Source organism: Herpailurus yagouaroundi, unplaced genomic scaffold (genome assembly GCF_014898765.1).
Source record: "Herpailurus yagouaroundi ecotype Mexico unplaced genomic scaffold, PumYag 160, whole genome shotgun sequence".
Classification (NCBI taxonomy): domain Eukaryota; kingdom Metazoa; phylum Chordata; class Mammalia; order Carnivora; family Felidae; genus Herpailurus; species Herpailurus yagouaroundi.
In genome coordinates, this window is record NW_024412401.1 from 4,809,278 (window position 1) to 4,825,726 (window position 16,449).

Sequence of the window (16,449 nt, forward strand, 5' to 3'; positions counted from 1 at the left end):
GGAAGAGGCAGGTACCCCAATAGCATCACTGTTTCTGATTATGTAGTGGTAGCTACGGTTGCATCATATGTTAATTCAAGTCATAGACTCAACAAGGATGAATACTTTTTTTAAGGAAAAAAAATGCTCAGATTAAAGTATTATAGGTTTTGTTACGTTTTTTAACCTGTTATCAAAAAATGTGTGTATTCCTGAAAAGCAAAACTTCAAGTGAGAATCAAAAAACTTGGTATAGTATTTTTTTCAATTTGCTTTTCTTCATCTATCATGTGTTACAAAACTCCAGAATTATAAAGATGAACTGTGATGTGGTATTTCACCCAAATGAAATGAAATACAGTGCCTGTCTTCTGAGGCTTGCAGTCTCTTGTGTGACTGAACACACACGGGAGAATATGTGTACTCTGCTTCCCTAGAATAACCCAGTTATCCCAGACACTATTCTAAATTTCCATACGGCTAGTCATCTGCCAAGCTCCTAATCTCTACAATAAAAATGGAGATTGAAATATTCTCCTGCTATTAATGAATGTTTTTCCTTAGACAAACCACCCTTTCAACAGTACCTCCTTCTACATTAGGACATAAAAACACAAGTGCTTGTGCTTTCTAGTGGTGTGACATAAATGAAAGCACCATGCTTTGGGGTGTTGTAGCCTTTTGGCCCCACAGCCATTTTTGCGAGTGTTGTAACTTTCAGTATTTTCAGCAAACCAACTACAACTGTGATAGAATTCATGCAAATAAGCTTAAATTTTGGCTTGTCTTCAAACACTCCATTTCCATAAATATTTTATGCAGGTCTTCATGAGTCTTTTATTTTTGTTAAAAAAAAAATCCAATGCATTAACCTCATTATCGCAAGTGCACTATTTCAAATATAAAAGAATGAGTATTACTCACAAACTTGGGGGTGGGAGGTTGTATACGGTACTCTATTTTATTATTCAAATTACAGAGATCTTATCTGTTGTATTCTTGTAGTGTCAATGATAACTCAGAACTGAAAAGAACTTTGTGACTAAACTTTTTATAGAACAAGGTAAATGGGACTGGGGAGAAGGGAAATCTTTTAAGAATATAGATTTCTCTTCAAAGCATATTATGAGTTGTACAAAGAAAACCACTTATTTTCTCAGAAATTTTGCTTTTAATGGATTGGACCCCTTGCATTTCAGCACTATGGAAAATACTTTTTAAGTGTTATTTTTTAAAAAGATTAATCTTTTAAATGTGAAGACAAAACAGGGTATTCTGGAAGCAGGTCACTACTTTTCAGTGGTACTTTTATTATATGTTACTTTGCCAAAGAATTCTAGTCAATTGATAAGTGCTAGAATTTGGGAGGTGGCTATTTGGAAGCTTCCTTGTTTCTTCTACATATACCGATTTTTTCCCATCTAATGAAATTTTGCCTAAAATTATTTTTAAAAGACAACGTAAACCAAAAGCCACATTCAACATAATAGGAAGAATTAACTGGTGTGTGACTCTGGGTTGGGCTGGTGTATTATGTAAATGATCTGCTCATAAGCTTACTTCAAGTGCAGGATAACTGTGTTACCCCACCACTGACCACCTTGACACATTCCATTTATATTACATTTTCTTGAGGATTGAAAAAGAACATTGGAGGTTTAAGACCAGCTGCTTCTGTTTAAACCCAACTGTTTCAGAGCTGTAGCCACATAGCTAAGGTGTGATGTCATCTCAAAGCTGGACATAATATATTCTAACTGATCCTAAAAGTATATGCATGCCCCCCCCCCCCCCTTTCTGTGCATAATTCCCACGACAGACTGTATTTTAGACATGTGCTCAAAAACACTGTGAAGTTAAAATAAAGAAACCCATACCACCATACCATTTCCCCACATTAATAATTATTTTGGTCCCATTTTCTTCTAATATTTTCGTGACTCTTAAAAGAATTCAAGGACATACTAAATACTCATGTAAGAATGATAACATTTCTGGTTATACCTACGGAGATGCAGGCTGTCTCGATGTCCTGGACCTATGGTTCTTTCCATCCGTAAATTTCTGTTTCTATATTGGATAAATATGTGTGTATGAAGATAATATATTGATTTAATTAAAAAGCCACAAGGCAAAGCAGAAATATATATAACAGAAGCTGCGGCTTCTAAGTGAAGCTTCATGAGGAAGCAGGGAACCGTGTACATAGTTAACTTATTCACACCTAGATGCATGGGGAAACATACATACACACATACACAGAGCACAGAGAAAAATGGCGTGCATTACTGGGTAAGATGGCATATGATTCTGCATGCTTAATCATAACAAGCATCAACTGCAACAATCCTCCATGAGCATGGCAGCTTGGTTATCTCATGGTCACTGTGGACAATCTTTACGGTGCATCAAAAACAAGTAAGTTGGATTTTTTAATGTTAAGTCCAACATGACTGGCACCCTCCACCCCCAGCAGGAGCAGCCAATGGAGATTTACTGACCTGTCTCTGCTTCGGCGAGAGGGGAAGGCAGCATTGCAGCCAGCCACTGTGCAGACATGCATCTCTTTTAAGTGAACGTTCCTGTAGTGAAGCTTCACACTGTAGGAGCTTTTGAAACTCTTCTTGCACACGTAACAGATTTTGGGGTCTGGGCTAGAACACAGGTCACCATCTGGGGAGAACTTTTGAGGGCTGCCGTAATTCAGAGACGATGTGAAACTTTCATGCAGGGCTGCCATGCTGGCCCCCCCACCATTGTACAGTCCATACTGGCTCATGTAAAACATGTCGTAAGTGGGATCTGTAAATTCTTCCTTCACCTTGATGACATCCTGGTGAGAGGGCTCACTGTGGTTCTCATCAGGCCTCTCACTGCTCATCAGGACTTTTTCGCTCACTTCACTGTGAATGTGCTCATCGCCTTCCATGGACTCCTCACCTAGTTTGGGCTCTGAAGACTCAGATTCATTCTCATAGTCCCGCTCAGGTTCTTGGTCCTCAGAAGTCATGCTGTCAGCCCTTCTTATTTCAGTCCTTGAAATGCACCGGGTCCTGCTATGTTTAGAAAAGTCCTTCACAGAAATGCCTGGACTCATCTCCTCTTGGGAGTGGCAATGATTGTCATGGCTCACATCGTTGACCACAGCTCCGCCATCATGAGGGTCATCATCTTCATCGTCAAACTCATCAGCGGTATCAATGATTTCCTTCTCAATCTTCACAGGCATGCTGGACTTCCTGGGCTTCTTCTTGGGTGCCAGGTCAGCACTGGGCTCATGAGTGGCCATCATCACTACTGGTGCTATGGGCTCAGAGGGTGGTGGGGGGTGCTGCTCTATGGTACCACTGGCTGGAATGATGGGACTGGTTGGGAGGGAGGTTGGAGGACTCACCATTTCCCCCGGAGTGAGTAAACTTCTATAAAATGGAGGAACTGGCTGTACAGTCTTTAGCCCAGAAAAAACCAGCTGGCTAGGCAGAGGATTCTGTAAGACGGGGTCTAATGGGGGAGTGGTAAAACCCATTGGGGGCCGGCCAGGGCTTGTGAGTGTGAGATTTGATTTTGTACTTGCTATAACAGGAGTGGCAGCTCCTGATGTGGCACGAATTAAATCTTTGTCTCGGTTATTTCGTAGCATAGGCATGTGAAGGCGAGGATTAGGGTTCGCACTGTGGCGATTCCGGCTTCGGAGGGAGCTAAAGACCATGTTGCAACCCTCGATGGTGCATCGGTGTTTGATCTTCAGGTGAACAGCATTATAATGAATTTTGAGAGTACCTTTGTCATAGAATGTCTTCCCACATGCATTACAGAACACTCTTCCTTTCCTAGAGGCTGACCCCATCCTTCTCATCCGATGAATCCGGAATGAGCTTTTTGGGTGTTCAGTTTTGGTTAGATCACTGACTGGGGCAGAATTCTGAATGGGGGACACACAGGCTGGCTCAGTTTTGGGCTCCACATTGGTAATGCTGGTCAGGGCATTTCTATTAGGCGTCTGATCATTCTTATAAGGTGTGGGAGATACTTCAGATTCACTGCTCTCATTGTATTCATTCTGGGTTGAAAGGCTTGGTTCCCGCAGCCTCAGTCCTGGTTGCTCTAATAGTAGCCCGTTTGGAGGCAATCCAAGCAGTGGGGCTGAGACTGGGTTTATATACTGGAATGGAAGCAGAAATGCAAGGCTGTTGGGGATGTTTTCGAAATGATGAATGCTGGAAGGGTTGCTGTTCTCTAGGTGAGCAAGAAGGCTGGGACTCCGGGTGCGATTATTGCTCTCAATGAAAGTCCTTATGTCTGAGTCTGTCTTTGAAGATGGTACAGCTACGGCCTGCCCTTCTTTCTCCTGAATTGCCATCAGCTCCACAATGGATTTGGTTTCTCCAAATCGCAGAAACTGCTGAAGGGTGATGATTTCCTCTTCTCGAGACATGATGGCCCAGCGGTCCAGCACCTTGCCGGCAGCATCCTAGAGGCCACATCAAAGAAACAACAAAGATAAACACAAAAACTTATTGATTGTGCATAATTATTCAATGCAACTGAAGGAGCTCTGCCTGCTCATGAAACACCAAGAGTGACGGCAGAAAACAACACACAAGCACTGTTCATAAAAGTCAACCCACAATGCAAACTTTTCTGCCATGCAATCGCAGTAATTACAGTCACAGAGAAACAGATTTGAGTTTAATGTCAAAGCAAACAAAATGTAGACCACTGGGGCTCTATTATGTAAAATGCCTTCACTACTGCTATTTTAATAATGGTCTATATAGTATGCAACTATTTAGCACATATTAGTATAAGACGTGAACACTTGCTGTGCGACATAGTATAAATGCAAAAAATGGTACCTTAATCTGTATTAAATAGGGACACCATAGGAAGGGATTAAGCACATTTTGTGGAATTTACTTCTTCAACACAAGCAGACATGGTACTGGATTTAAAGATGAAAATTCCTTTAAATAGGAGCTACTGTATAACTTTCTGAATTAAAAAGATGAAAAAAAGTAGCTTTGCCTTCTGTGCCCCCAATTACTAAGGTGTGTTTTTTTCTCTTTTTTTAATAGCTGTATTTTAGTGTCATTTACTAATAGACAATCTCATAAGGTAGAATAAGGAAAAACAGTAATTATACTTTTCCTGAAAATTGATTGTAATCCTAGGATTCAAAGTTTGAGTTAGACTTTAAGTATTTGACTTTTTTTTAATGATATTCTTATAAATGACAGTTATAGATATTTAGAAAGTAAACATGTGATGGATTTAGATAGAATAAATGTGTAAAAATGTTGTCTCTTAACATCCTCCTCTGATAGCAAAGGGAGTCCATAGAGAATACACATCAGTAATCACCAGACTATGTGTTGTTAAATATACATTAAAAAGCATTTCACACTTTCATTTTTGCTAGTAACTATGAGATTTGCCTGGAGGTAGGACTTAAAAATCCTGCAATGTAATGTCAGGCAATCCATTTCAGCACAGATTGAGAGAAATGTATTCAAATGCTTAAATAATGACTCCATCATTTTCTAGAGCACAGCTTCTTCCTAACCAAGACAGGACACTTCACAACCTCTGTGAATAATACTTGCCCCAACCCTGCCTATCAATTTAAGAATGCATAAAATCTTCTAAAAAACCAAAACTAGATATTTATTAATTACAAAAAGAAAAATCATAACTTTACAATAGGGAAATCTAGCAGACACCACCTTAACCAAGTAATCGATGTGAACATCACCAATGTTAAGTATCATCATGTACTTTCCAATATTTACTGAGAAAAGCACATCATCCCTTTCTTGCTAAAAGCTGTATAACCTCAATCTAATCACAAGAAAACATCAGATAAGCCAAAATTGAAGGGCATCCTACAAAAGAGTGGCTAGTACTCTTCAAAGTGCAGTAAAGAGTAAATCAGTAAAGATTAAAAAAAAAAAAAAAAAAGGACCAAAGAATGGTTACAGATTAGAGGGAACCAAGCAAACAGGACAAATCAATGTAATATGAGATTCTAGAGCTCCCAGGCCAGAAAAAGGCCCTCAGTGGGGAAACTGGCAAAAGCTGAATAAAATCTCTAGATCAGTTAATAGTATGGTATCAATCTTAATTTCTTAGTTTTATCCATTGTGCTGTGTTTATGTAGAATGTTTCATTAGGGGAAGCAGGATAAAGGGAATTATACTATTTTTGCAATGGGAAATTCTGCCTTATAGATAGTTCTACTCAGCCTTGTGATATAAAATTCTCTTTGGACCAAAACTGTATGGTCTGAACCACGACAACTAGCTCGATTGTACGGAGATATGTATCATTTATTTAAATTGCTTTACAAAAAACAAGCTCTAATAGTTACGTCCAATGCCTTATAAGGCTTACTCTAGCATTGTATCATTTTACATAAAGTATATGTGTGGGTGTGTGCGTGTGGATGTCCATTCCTACATAAACTGGCCCTCCCTCATTTTGTAGATAACATGAGCCTTCAGGTTAAATATCCTCATGCAGGTATCTTCTCAGAACACTTAGATGATGATGTGTATACATGGTGACTCTGCATGATCCTGGAGTCCTGCAATAGCTAGTTTTTAGAAGTATCACTCAAAGCAAACGGTCTCCTTACAAACCTGTTTTGGAATGGGGGGGGTTGGAAACAAGGGGGAACATTGGTGCTATAGGTAAATAGAAAAATAAATTGTGATTTTGTACAGATTATCTCATTTGAACCTCATAATAGCTTCCAGAGCTGAGCAAATGTTTACCAGATGAGGGACCAGGGGTGAAGGAAAGGGGGATGGCTGGTTGAAGTTGCCAAGATGCTAACTTAGGGTCTCGGACTCCAATCCAGAAATTCTGACTCTAAGTTCATTGAGTGTAATGACTGTCATCCATAATGTCATTTCCCAGGTGGGCACAGTGGGTCTGTGACAAGAAATAGGACTTCTCCTGAACAAGTCTGGTCTCTGAAGCACTGTAATGTCCTCCTCCACACTGTTTTTCTTTTAGCATCAAATCCACTCTCCTAATTGTTCTTTTATGGAAGCTTTTACTATGGATTGTGTCTCAGGCTGAAACGCAACTTGAGCAGCACACAGTCATTTCTTCCCCGGGTAGCCTTCACCTAAATCTGCATGTCGATAATGTACTTACACAGCTGGCAGCCTCTGGTATTAAAACAGCCCTTAGAAACCATAGCAACTGATCAAACCCACCTGAGGCATCTCCTTTCCATCACCCTCCTATCTTCTTTCCTCCAACGGAACACAGCAGTCCCATATGGTTTCTCTTTCCTCCTGGCCCTCCACAATGCCTGCCGCTATTTCTAAAACCACTGCCTTTCAGACCTCTTTTAGTCCTGAGTAGCTGTCTTTGCTAAAATGGAACTGTTACGTTAAACCACTTACTTCTAGTGGAATAGGTCCAGGTAAGCAAGATTTAGAACTTTGCTCGTAGCCTGAATCATAAAAGAGACGCTTCATTTATAGTGGTAATGGAAACAGCAATTTATACTACATAGAAGAACAACATAACATCTTTGCAAACAAACGTGCTTGGGAACAGGATAGACATCTACATTACATACTCAAACTAGGGTCCTCCTGACAGGGCATCCTCTGAATCCAGGCAATATGAAGTGCCACAGAAGTTCTTTCCAAAGAAGCCACCATTCATATTTGATCAAAGTTATCTACTACCATTGTAGAGCAACTGCAGAAAGAAACAAGTTGACTTTCTTATACAACATAATGGGTATGCAAGCTCAATGCTACAGATGGCTATCAGGTTTAGCACATCCTTGGATAAACTGGTTGAATGGGACTTGGAAATCATTAAGGGGAAAAAGGAAGGCCTGGGTTCTTTTTCCCTGAAGATCTCAGTGACAGAGGTAAACATGGTCTGGTGTAGTGATTCTCAAAACAGTGGCTTGAGAGAATTCCATGCATGTTCTATATGCTATTTGAAAGGGAGCAGAATCTTTTTTTTTTTTTTTTTTTTTTTTTTTTTAATTTTTAAACCAGTCTGCAAATAATTGAGAGTAACCATTTGGAAAACTTCTGGGCTATTTGACACTGCTGAAACAACAAAAAGCATGATTTTTTTTATTAATTTATTTTTATTTTATTTAATAAGTATTGGCTCAAAACTGATGGAGGTGGGGAGAACTGGTCCTTCCTCACAGGTAATTTGAGAAGTATAGATCTAGAATCTCAGCCCCCTTACATATCAAATAAACTTTACCAGGGTGAATAAGAGCCATAAAAAAGAGTTATTCTATTATCACAGAATAAGCATTTAAAAAACAAATTATGTTAGACCAGCATGAATATTGTGATTGCCGACCAACCCATATGGGGACACTGGTCTTGCATAAGAATAATAAATCACATCAGAGTGTATAACTGGATCTTATCCTTCCCAGTCCATTCTGTAGTTTGTGAGTCAGTTCCTTAAGGTGTTCCCATTTGTAACTAGAGTTCAGTGACCTTTAAACCTTTACACTGGGAATTTTTATTTACAAAATGAGGATAATAAGATTTACCCTGTTAAGTGAAATGCAAGGTATTATTGTAAGTATTGATTTCCTGTGAAATAACCAGTTATACTATTAATTAAAAGATGAACAACACCAAATAATCCTGACTTATAAACCAGTTTTACTGGGTTCAGAAGAAGTATAAAACACTTAAAATATTTACATGTAAGTATTTTAGATGAAAAGACTTCCTTTTATTTTTGCTGGAACTGGTGATTATCACTTAGTAGAAATCTGGCACCTAGTTCTATGTGGCTCTGCAGAGTAATGTTTTAAAATCTTTTCTGCAGTAGAATCAACTGTCATGGTTTCAATGGCTTTATTTAAGCCTTTTCTTCACATCAAAACACCTTATATAACCTATAGTTTTAAAAGTAAAAGTAAAGTAAAGTTGACTGTTTTTTCTTATTTCAGGGAAAGGGACAGTAGGTAAGGAAAGGATGTAAAGAGATGGAAGAGAGACCAGATGAGAAACTTTGGGATAATTAGACTGTCGGGTGACTTCAAGCCCACAGACTCCCCAGTCCAAGAAGGAACCCATCTGTGTTCATGGCAGGCCACTACCATGCTATAGCACAGAGGGAAAGCAAAGCCTTTCTTTCTGTCCATGCATGGAAATGAGGGAGGAAATACTGAACACAGCAGAGTTCTGGAACTTATTTTCTCTCACATTATTCAAATTATTAAGAAGTCAGAAGATTGTTTAACTCTAAAAGACAAGCAGAGATTAATTTAATTTTCTATTCTATTACATGAACTTCTTGTCAGTCAAGTTTAAGGCATATTAAAAAAAAAAATCCTAAAAATGATTAGCCAAGAACTAAAACTATTTCCCCTTTGGTATACTTTTAAATCTTTTACTTAAATGACATTGAGCTGTAGAGAATGCTGACCACCTAGAACAAAATCAGAAATTTATGAGCTGTACTTTTTGATTCCATGTATAGATTTGAACTGTGTTATCTTAAGAAATTATTCCAACATAACCATATTGGCAACTTATTTTCATGACCAATTTTCCATTGGAATTTTCTATTTTCTATCCTTCAGGATTAATTCAAATATCAAGGCAAGAGGAATAGGGTTGGGTAGAAGGTGTAGACTTACCAAATTTCAAGACTATCTAGCTTGGTACTCTATCAGGTAAAATTTAACAGTAATTGCAGGGTTAAAATTGAAGAAGCAATGCTATGAATCATAAATTTTACCTGGTTTTCTAGATGTTTAAGTCTTAAGGGCAAACAAAGAATGGGACAGCTATACTGTGGAATACTACTAAGCACTTGAAAAGGAATAAACTAGTGATACACAGTAAAACATGGAAGACTCTCAAAAGCATTAATGTTAAAAATCAAAGAAATCAGACCCCCCAAGAACTACCATTCTACCATTCCATGCATGGAAATTCTGGGAAAGGTTAGACTGTAGACACAGAGGGGAGATCAGTGGTTACCAGGGGTGGAGGGTGGGGGAAAAGGGCTGACTGCAAAGAACACTGGAGAAGTTTTTGGGGTGATGGAAATGTTCTATAACATGACTGTATTGATGTTTACATGAATATATACTTAAAATTGGTAGGTTTTATTGTATGCAAAGTATACCTCAATGAAGTTGACTCAAAACATTAAATCATGCAAACTGCATGAAATCTCATACTTAGAGCTCAACATTAATAATTCATCCTATTTATAGACCATTTGCTTATTTCCTGCATTGTTTTGTGACAAGAATAACAAACACACATCTCTTCCATTCTCTCCCACAATCCATTGTGACATGGGGAGTAAGTAAAAATTTCTTTTTTTCTACCTAAAAGATTATTTTTTGCTAATATTTTATAAGTGGCTTTACAGTAATATGTTATTGATTTAGAAAGAGCTTTACATATATTAGGGTAAAAGGTCAAATATTTTTACCAAAGGGGTGTGCAGTCCTAAAACCTTGGAGACTGCTTCTCTGCACAGTTAAAACTGAGGTGTGGCAGCCGTGTACTGAGTGCACGCACCTTCACAAACACTTTGGATGATGTTGATGAGAAGCAGTCAGCTAGTTTGCCTTAGCCTGCCTCCACCTAACTTTGTGCTGGACTCTTGATGATGTGGACATGTGTCAGGATGTGACCCGGAAATTAGGAAATATATCATCTAACTTCTGGGTCACCTCAGGAGCAAGCGATGGGCTCAGACCATTACTGCAGATCATATGAGTGGGGGCATTCCACCAACTTAATAGACAGGATCTGCGAATGGAGAGATCATGGGTGCTACTCGTGGGTGGATAGGGTAGGCTCTGAGGACTAGAAGTAGCAGCAGCTTGAGAAAGACACTCCGTGGAAGGGAAGCCTTTGAATATTATGCACAGTTTAAAAAAAAAGATAGAAGTCATAAAACTTTTGGTCCTCGTTTGTCCCATTCTCCCACAGTGACCTGTTTTAGAACTCAGATGGGTCCATATGTAACATGCAGATATTTCCATTTAAGTTGTCTTTCTGAAGTCAAGCCACTATTAAAACTTTTCTCTTTAGCCAAAACTTTTAACTGATCTGGGAGCTCTCTGTTTATATCACAGCCAATTCCTCCCTGCCCCCCTTTTGATTAAATTTTATTTATCTCTATAATTTATATGACTTGGCAATCCTAAGCATGAATGGGCCAAAGTTTTGTGTGTCTATGTGCCTGCACGTGTGTGTGTGTGTGTGTGTGTGTGTGTGTGTGTGTGTGTGTGTAACAGACAAGAAGGGGACATGAACAGAAATGGCAAAAGAAAAAAATTATTGGAAGTAAAAGATTCTGGGAAGTACTTAGGGAAATTTTTTAAGCAATGTTGTGATAATTTCTGAGAAAGACTTGAAATTATGTGGGAAAAGAACTTGGCATGCTTATTTGTTTTAGCAAATTTACATTTAAACACATATTTCTTGGAGGGCGCTGACTGAGAAAGATGCACCACTAGCATATACAATGTACAGTGGAACAGTTTGGTTGTGTAAGTAAACAAAATTATACCATTCTTTATTCACACAGAGCTCTTTTATGTGATTGTGCTTTTCCACTATTTTAGGCTAATGTTTCTAGGCCAGCTGAAACAACTGTGCTATGTGTAGGCAGAATGAAAAATACTCACTTATACCATGATTGCACCAAATGGTTCAAATTAGACTTGATAAAAAAAAAATCAACATTTGTTTTGGGAAATGAAAACTCTACTCAATTTCTATGATTTGGAAATTCGTATTTTGCAGAATTTCTCAAGAGCATCACTTTACCTTCAAAATATAAAGCAGACCAGTCACATTTTTGTTTCCTCAGCTCCTCTCTAGGACAGAGGTGTCCCGTGAAAAAGAATCAGTGGGGGGGCGCCTGGGTGGCTTGGTCGGTTAAGCGTCCGACTTTGGCTCAGGTCATGATCTCACGGTCCGTGGGTTCGAGCCCCGCGTCGGGCTCTGTGCTGACAGCTCAGAGCCTGGAGCCTGTTTCAGATTCTGTGTCTCCCTCTCTCTCTGACCCTCCCCGTTCAGGCTCTGTCTCTGTCTCAAAAATAAATAGACGTTAAAAAAAATTTAGAAAAAGAATCAATGGGGTGTGACACAGACAGAAAAGAAAAACTTCCCAATGGCAATAATCAAGAGTGGACTTTATTTGTTAACAGTTATCCACATGAACATCCCCCTTGGAAAACAAATGTGCTTTCCTCATCAACCCAAGATCATCATTGTCACTTAATAAGTGGGCAAACATTAGAGCTAGGTATATTTTGGTTTGCTGTGATTACAGAAACTGGCGATAAATTCAATATGTCCAGATTATAAAGACCTGGACTTGAAATATCTTCCTGATTCCTCCTTTTTCCCCTTAAGGAGAAATGAATACTACAGGAATAGCCACCAATGGTTAGAATGTTAGAGCTCTCAGAAAACTTTGTATTACAGAATTTCCTGTCAAAAGATAAACCTTACTGGTCCTTGTGAGCTGACATGCTAACACTTAAGTCTCCCCTCTATATTCGTTGCATATAGGGACTGGCCCCAAAAGAGTTACTGATCATAGAGACTATGACTACGATACTTGGTTCACTCTTATTGTACATGAACCTCACTATAAATCAGTCTAGTAACCTTCAAAATGCTGGATTATGGAGAATGGTGGTATACTGAGGCTATACATATCAAATTCATATCAAATTACTTGCATAAAAAGCACAAAGTCAAGGAATGCCTCTCCATGGATGGAACTGGAAGTGTGATGCACATGGCCCTTGACTGGAGTGGGCAGCAGGAGAAAAAAGTATCGTGGGGATTTTATGTGACTTCTAGGTACTGGGGTTGATATTTTCCAGTATATAAATCTCTACCATTTCTTTTTCTGATCCACATTTGAAATTGTTTTTTACGGTGAATAAGATGTCTTTTAAGAGAAAAAAAAATACTGAAAAATTGAACAATACATCCTCTCAAACTGATCACCTCTCTAACCAAAATAACATTATCAAGATGCCAGGGCACTAGTTTTAAACGGTTCTTGTATTTTTTAAAACATGTTGTTTGACTTTTGATAAAAAATTCACTTTGCTATGTTCTTCATTATGGACCAGATAAGAATATATAATTCATAGAGGACTCTCACTTTTTTCCCGCTTAGTAACAGTCTGTGCAGCATTTTTTATTTTAAAAACTGTGATTATGATAAATTACTCCAGGATTACAACATATTTAATCACAGAAGCTCCAGCTTAGCTCTATTGAAGGCCTGTCAGGATTTCTTCTTTGTACCCAGGAATTTTAGCTGGTCTGGCTTAAAACAAGGCATACAGATTTCCTCTATGGGCATCTGTTTGCAAATAAATAAGGCAGGTGCCTTGCTTTGCCATATAAAAAAAAATTCAGAGGAGTAAATTACACTCTATAATGTCTAGAGTTGCACTTCAAAGATTCAAAAAGTACTTTTCAAATTACTTAGCTCTGTATTAAATCAAACCTGAGAAACTTTTAAAGACATGACATATTTCAATGCTTAATAACAGTATCTTAGGAATCACTTAAGTTTCAAAATAGAGAATCTTAAATCCAGCTGATATTCCTAGAATACCAAACTCCACCATAAAATTATCTGTGTGTCCTTAACATAAGCACAGAATATCTAACTGTACTGTAGATAAAACAGCATTTGTATCTTAAAAAAATCTTTTTAAATTTATTATTTGATGGAGAGAGAGTGTGCAGGAGGGGCAGAGAGAGAGAATCCCAAGCAGGTTCCATGCGGTGGTCATGGAGCCTGACTCGGGGCTTGATCCCACAACTGGGAGATAATGACCTGAGCCAAAACCAAGAGTTGGATGCTTAATTGACTGAGTCACCCAGGTGCCCCAAACAGAATTTTTATCTTAAAGTTTCAGATTTTGATTCATTTAATAAAACTTATGAGTAGTCAACCTTAGAGAGAAATAAAGAACATAAGTAAATAACACCTAAATTCTAGTCTTGGTTTTGCCAGTGACTAGCTCTGTGCTGTCAAGTAACCAATACCCAGTTTCGGTTTTCTCCTGTGTAAGAAGGACAGTCTTACTAAACTTCTATGCCTTGATAAACCAAAATTCCATTATGTGACTCTCTAATTCCATCACTCAAGTATCTATGCCTAGAATATGGACACACAAATAATTAAAGAATATTTTTTAATGTTTATTTTTGAGAGAGAGAGAGAGAGAGAGAGAGAGAGAGAATGCACAAGTGGGGGAAGGGCAGAGAGGGAGACAGAGGATCTGAAGCGGGGTCTGAGCTGTCAGCACAGAGTGCGACACAGGGCTCAAACTCTCGAGCCATGAGATCATGACCTGAGCTGAAGTCAGGCATTTAACGGACTGAGCCGCCCAGGCGCCCCAACAAATAATTTTCATTAAAATGTTTTAAACCCCAGGTTAATATTTTTCCTTTTAACCAACTGTGTACAAATTATTATAATACATGCATTTATGACTAAAAGCATGCCCTCATCTGAGAGTTACTGTATTATATCCTGTATTCTGGATGCTTCCCTTGATGCTTCTGTCTGGGGCTGTGTATCAGTGACGTAATTAGAGGTTCTCATTTTTCTGGATTAATTTTTATTCCACGTCAATTCAATGACCAGTTCCAGGAGAAAGTTTGCTTGAAAACTCAAGAAACTGCTCAAGAAGTCCGTAAGAGGCTGTGGGAATCCCTCAAAAATCCCGTTAGGGTTTGTGAGAATTCTGCAGCCTCAGAATTCCAAAATAAATGCTAAACCTCCATAAAGCAATAAGTAACTACCTGTCATCTTCCAGTAATCTTTGCAGTTCCAAGAAGAGTAGTATTTCCATATAAGACCCTCCCCACAATTAAACCCTTTAAATAGACACAAGTTATTCACTTGAGGATGATCAGCACGGAGATGCCACTGGGTATATCATTTTATCATTCGGGACAGTGAAGGAGCAGTTTGAAATCCTCAGAGACAACACTAGAAACAGGAGGAAGGAAAAGGATGGTCCCTGAAAGTGGTCTTGTTTTCTTCTCCCCTCAGACACCAAGATAAAGCCTGAGTCCTAGGACAGCTATAAATCTACTTGCTTTGCAATAAACAAAACTTACCAGAGCCCTTTCTAACATTTTTGCTTTGAGGTCGACATTTTCTCGTTTTCCTCTCTTTCTGTAACCAAAGTTTTGACACTGAGTTTGTAGAAAGCCTCTATATATCTAGGGGTCTGTGCTGGGGCTTTACATATCTAAACAGAAATGCTAGAGACCTTGGTGTTTCCTGATGTGCTTTCCTATAATGTCTGATAAACAGCACAAACATACGGCAAAAAAAAAAATCTTTTTTTTTCCACTGAAAAGTGATTTTATACATTGGGTAAGGGCCAAAACTTTGGAACAAATTCAAGGCCACAAACTCCAATCTTTGCAATTTTATCTGTGCAACCAAGATACCGAATACTGGTATGTTTTCAGAGCTTCCAAAGCTTGAAAGGATGATTCTATTTCAACATATTATACTTTGAATTACTCTACAACTGAACATGACTGAACAACTCTAAGGAACTTGAACATTTTCATTAGCACGTGAGGGAGCAGGGGTAGAAAGGGACTGAACACTCACTAGGCCGTATTCCATAAAACAGCAAGGACTGTTTCTACAAAACACACGCAGGACAGAGTGTGTGACTGAACAGAAAGATGTATTGGGAGATTTAACTTTGTTCTTCTCTGGGTATAAGAATAGCAGTAGAACACAAAGATTAATTTCCTGCTTTAGCATTCATCAGGGAACAACACATTATTACTTGTAACACATACACGAGGCTGTTGATGGATATACTTTCCTTTGATTGCTCAGATTAAATGTGTTCCTATAAAAGGCACCCCCCCACACGCGTACGTATAATTATAAATCCATGTATGCATTAACAGTTTCTGTATATTTATAAGCAGCTATCAATGTCGATATTAAACATTTTATGTGGCCACAAAGTTGAGGTGATTTGGAGTTGGTGGCTGCCTGAACAAATATAGATCAAAAACAGAATAATCACAGTAAATAATCAATATACGTTACTATAACAAAAAACTCAGAAATTCAAAATAAAGGAGGATAAGAGGAGGAAGCATGCATTACAGAGCAAGGTAATAACCGCGTCTGCATGCCTTAATACCCTCTTGTCCCAGCAGTCCTGACTTTCTAAGCAGCCCACTTCTCCACATTAACGGTAGTCATTTGGAGAGCAGCAAACGTGCCATTAGAAGCACTTTTACAAGTGTATATTCATCCACCAATTAGCTTAATGTGGCCGCTTTCTGCATATTTTCTATCCAGGCTTGCACAAATCTTATTAATATTTCCCCCTAGCGCTTTGACAGATTACCTTGTCATTACGCATCCTGGAGCCTTTTAAACAATATGGGTAAACTACTG

General features: G+C 38.5%; 1 protein-coding gene across 22 annotated transcripts in view; it reads right to left on the reverse strand.

Annotated features, from left to right (window-relative positions):
* BNC2 (basonuclin zinc finger protein 2) overlaps window positions 1-16,449 on the reverse strand; it is a 439,476-nt gene that overhangs the window by 23,452 nt on the left and 399,575 nt on the right. For 17 of the 22 annotated variants that reach the window (XM_040481320.1, XM_040481317.1, XM_040481312.1 and 14 more), the window contains 2 exons: window positions 2,481-4,450; window positions 1,984-2,049 (listed from right to left, as the gene is read on the reverse strand). In XM_040481320.1, coding sequence (XP_040337254.1) covers window positions 1,984-2,049; window positions 2,481-4,450 — 2,036 coding nt within the window. The remainder of the gene's footprint in view (window positions 1-1,983; window positions 2,050-2,480; window positions 4,451-16,449) is intronic. The other 5 variants (XM_040481313.1, XM_040481310.1, XM_040481332.1 and 2 more) reach the window with 2 other exon arrangements.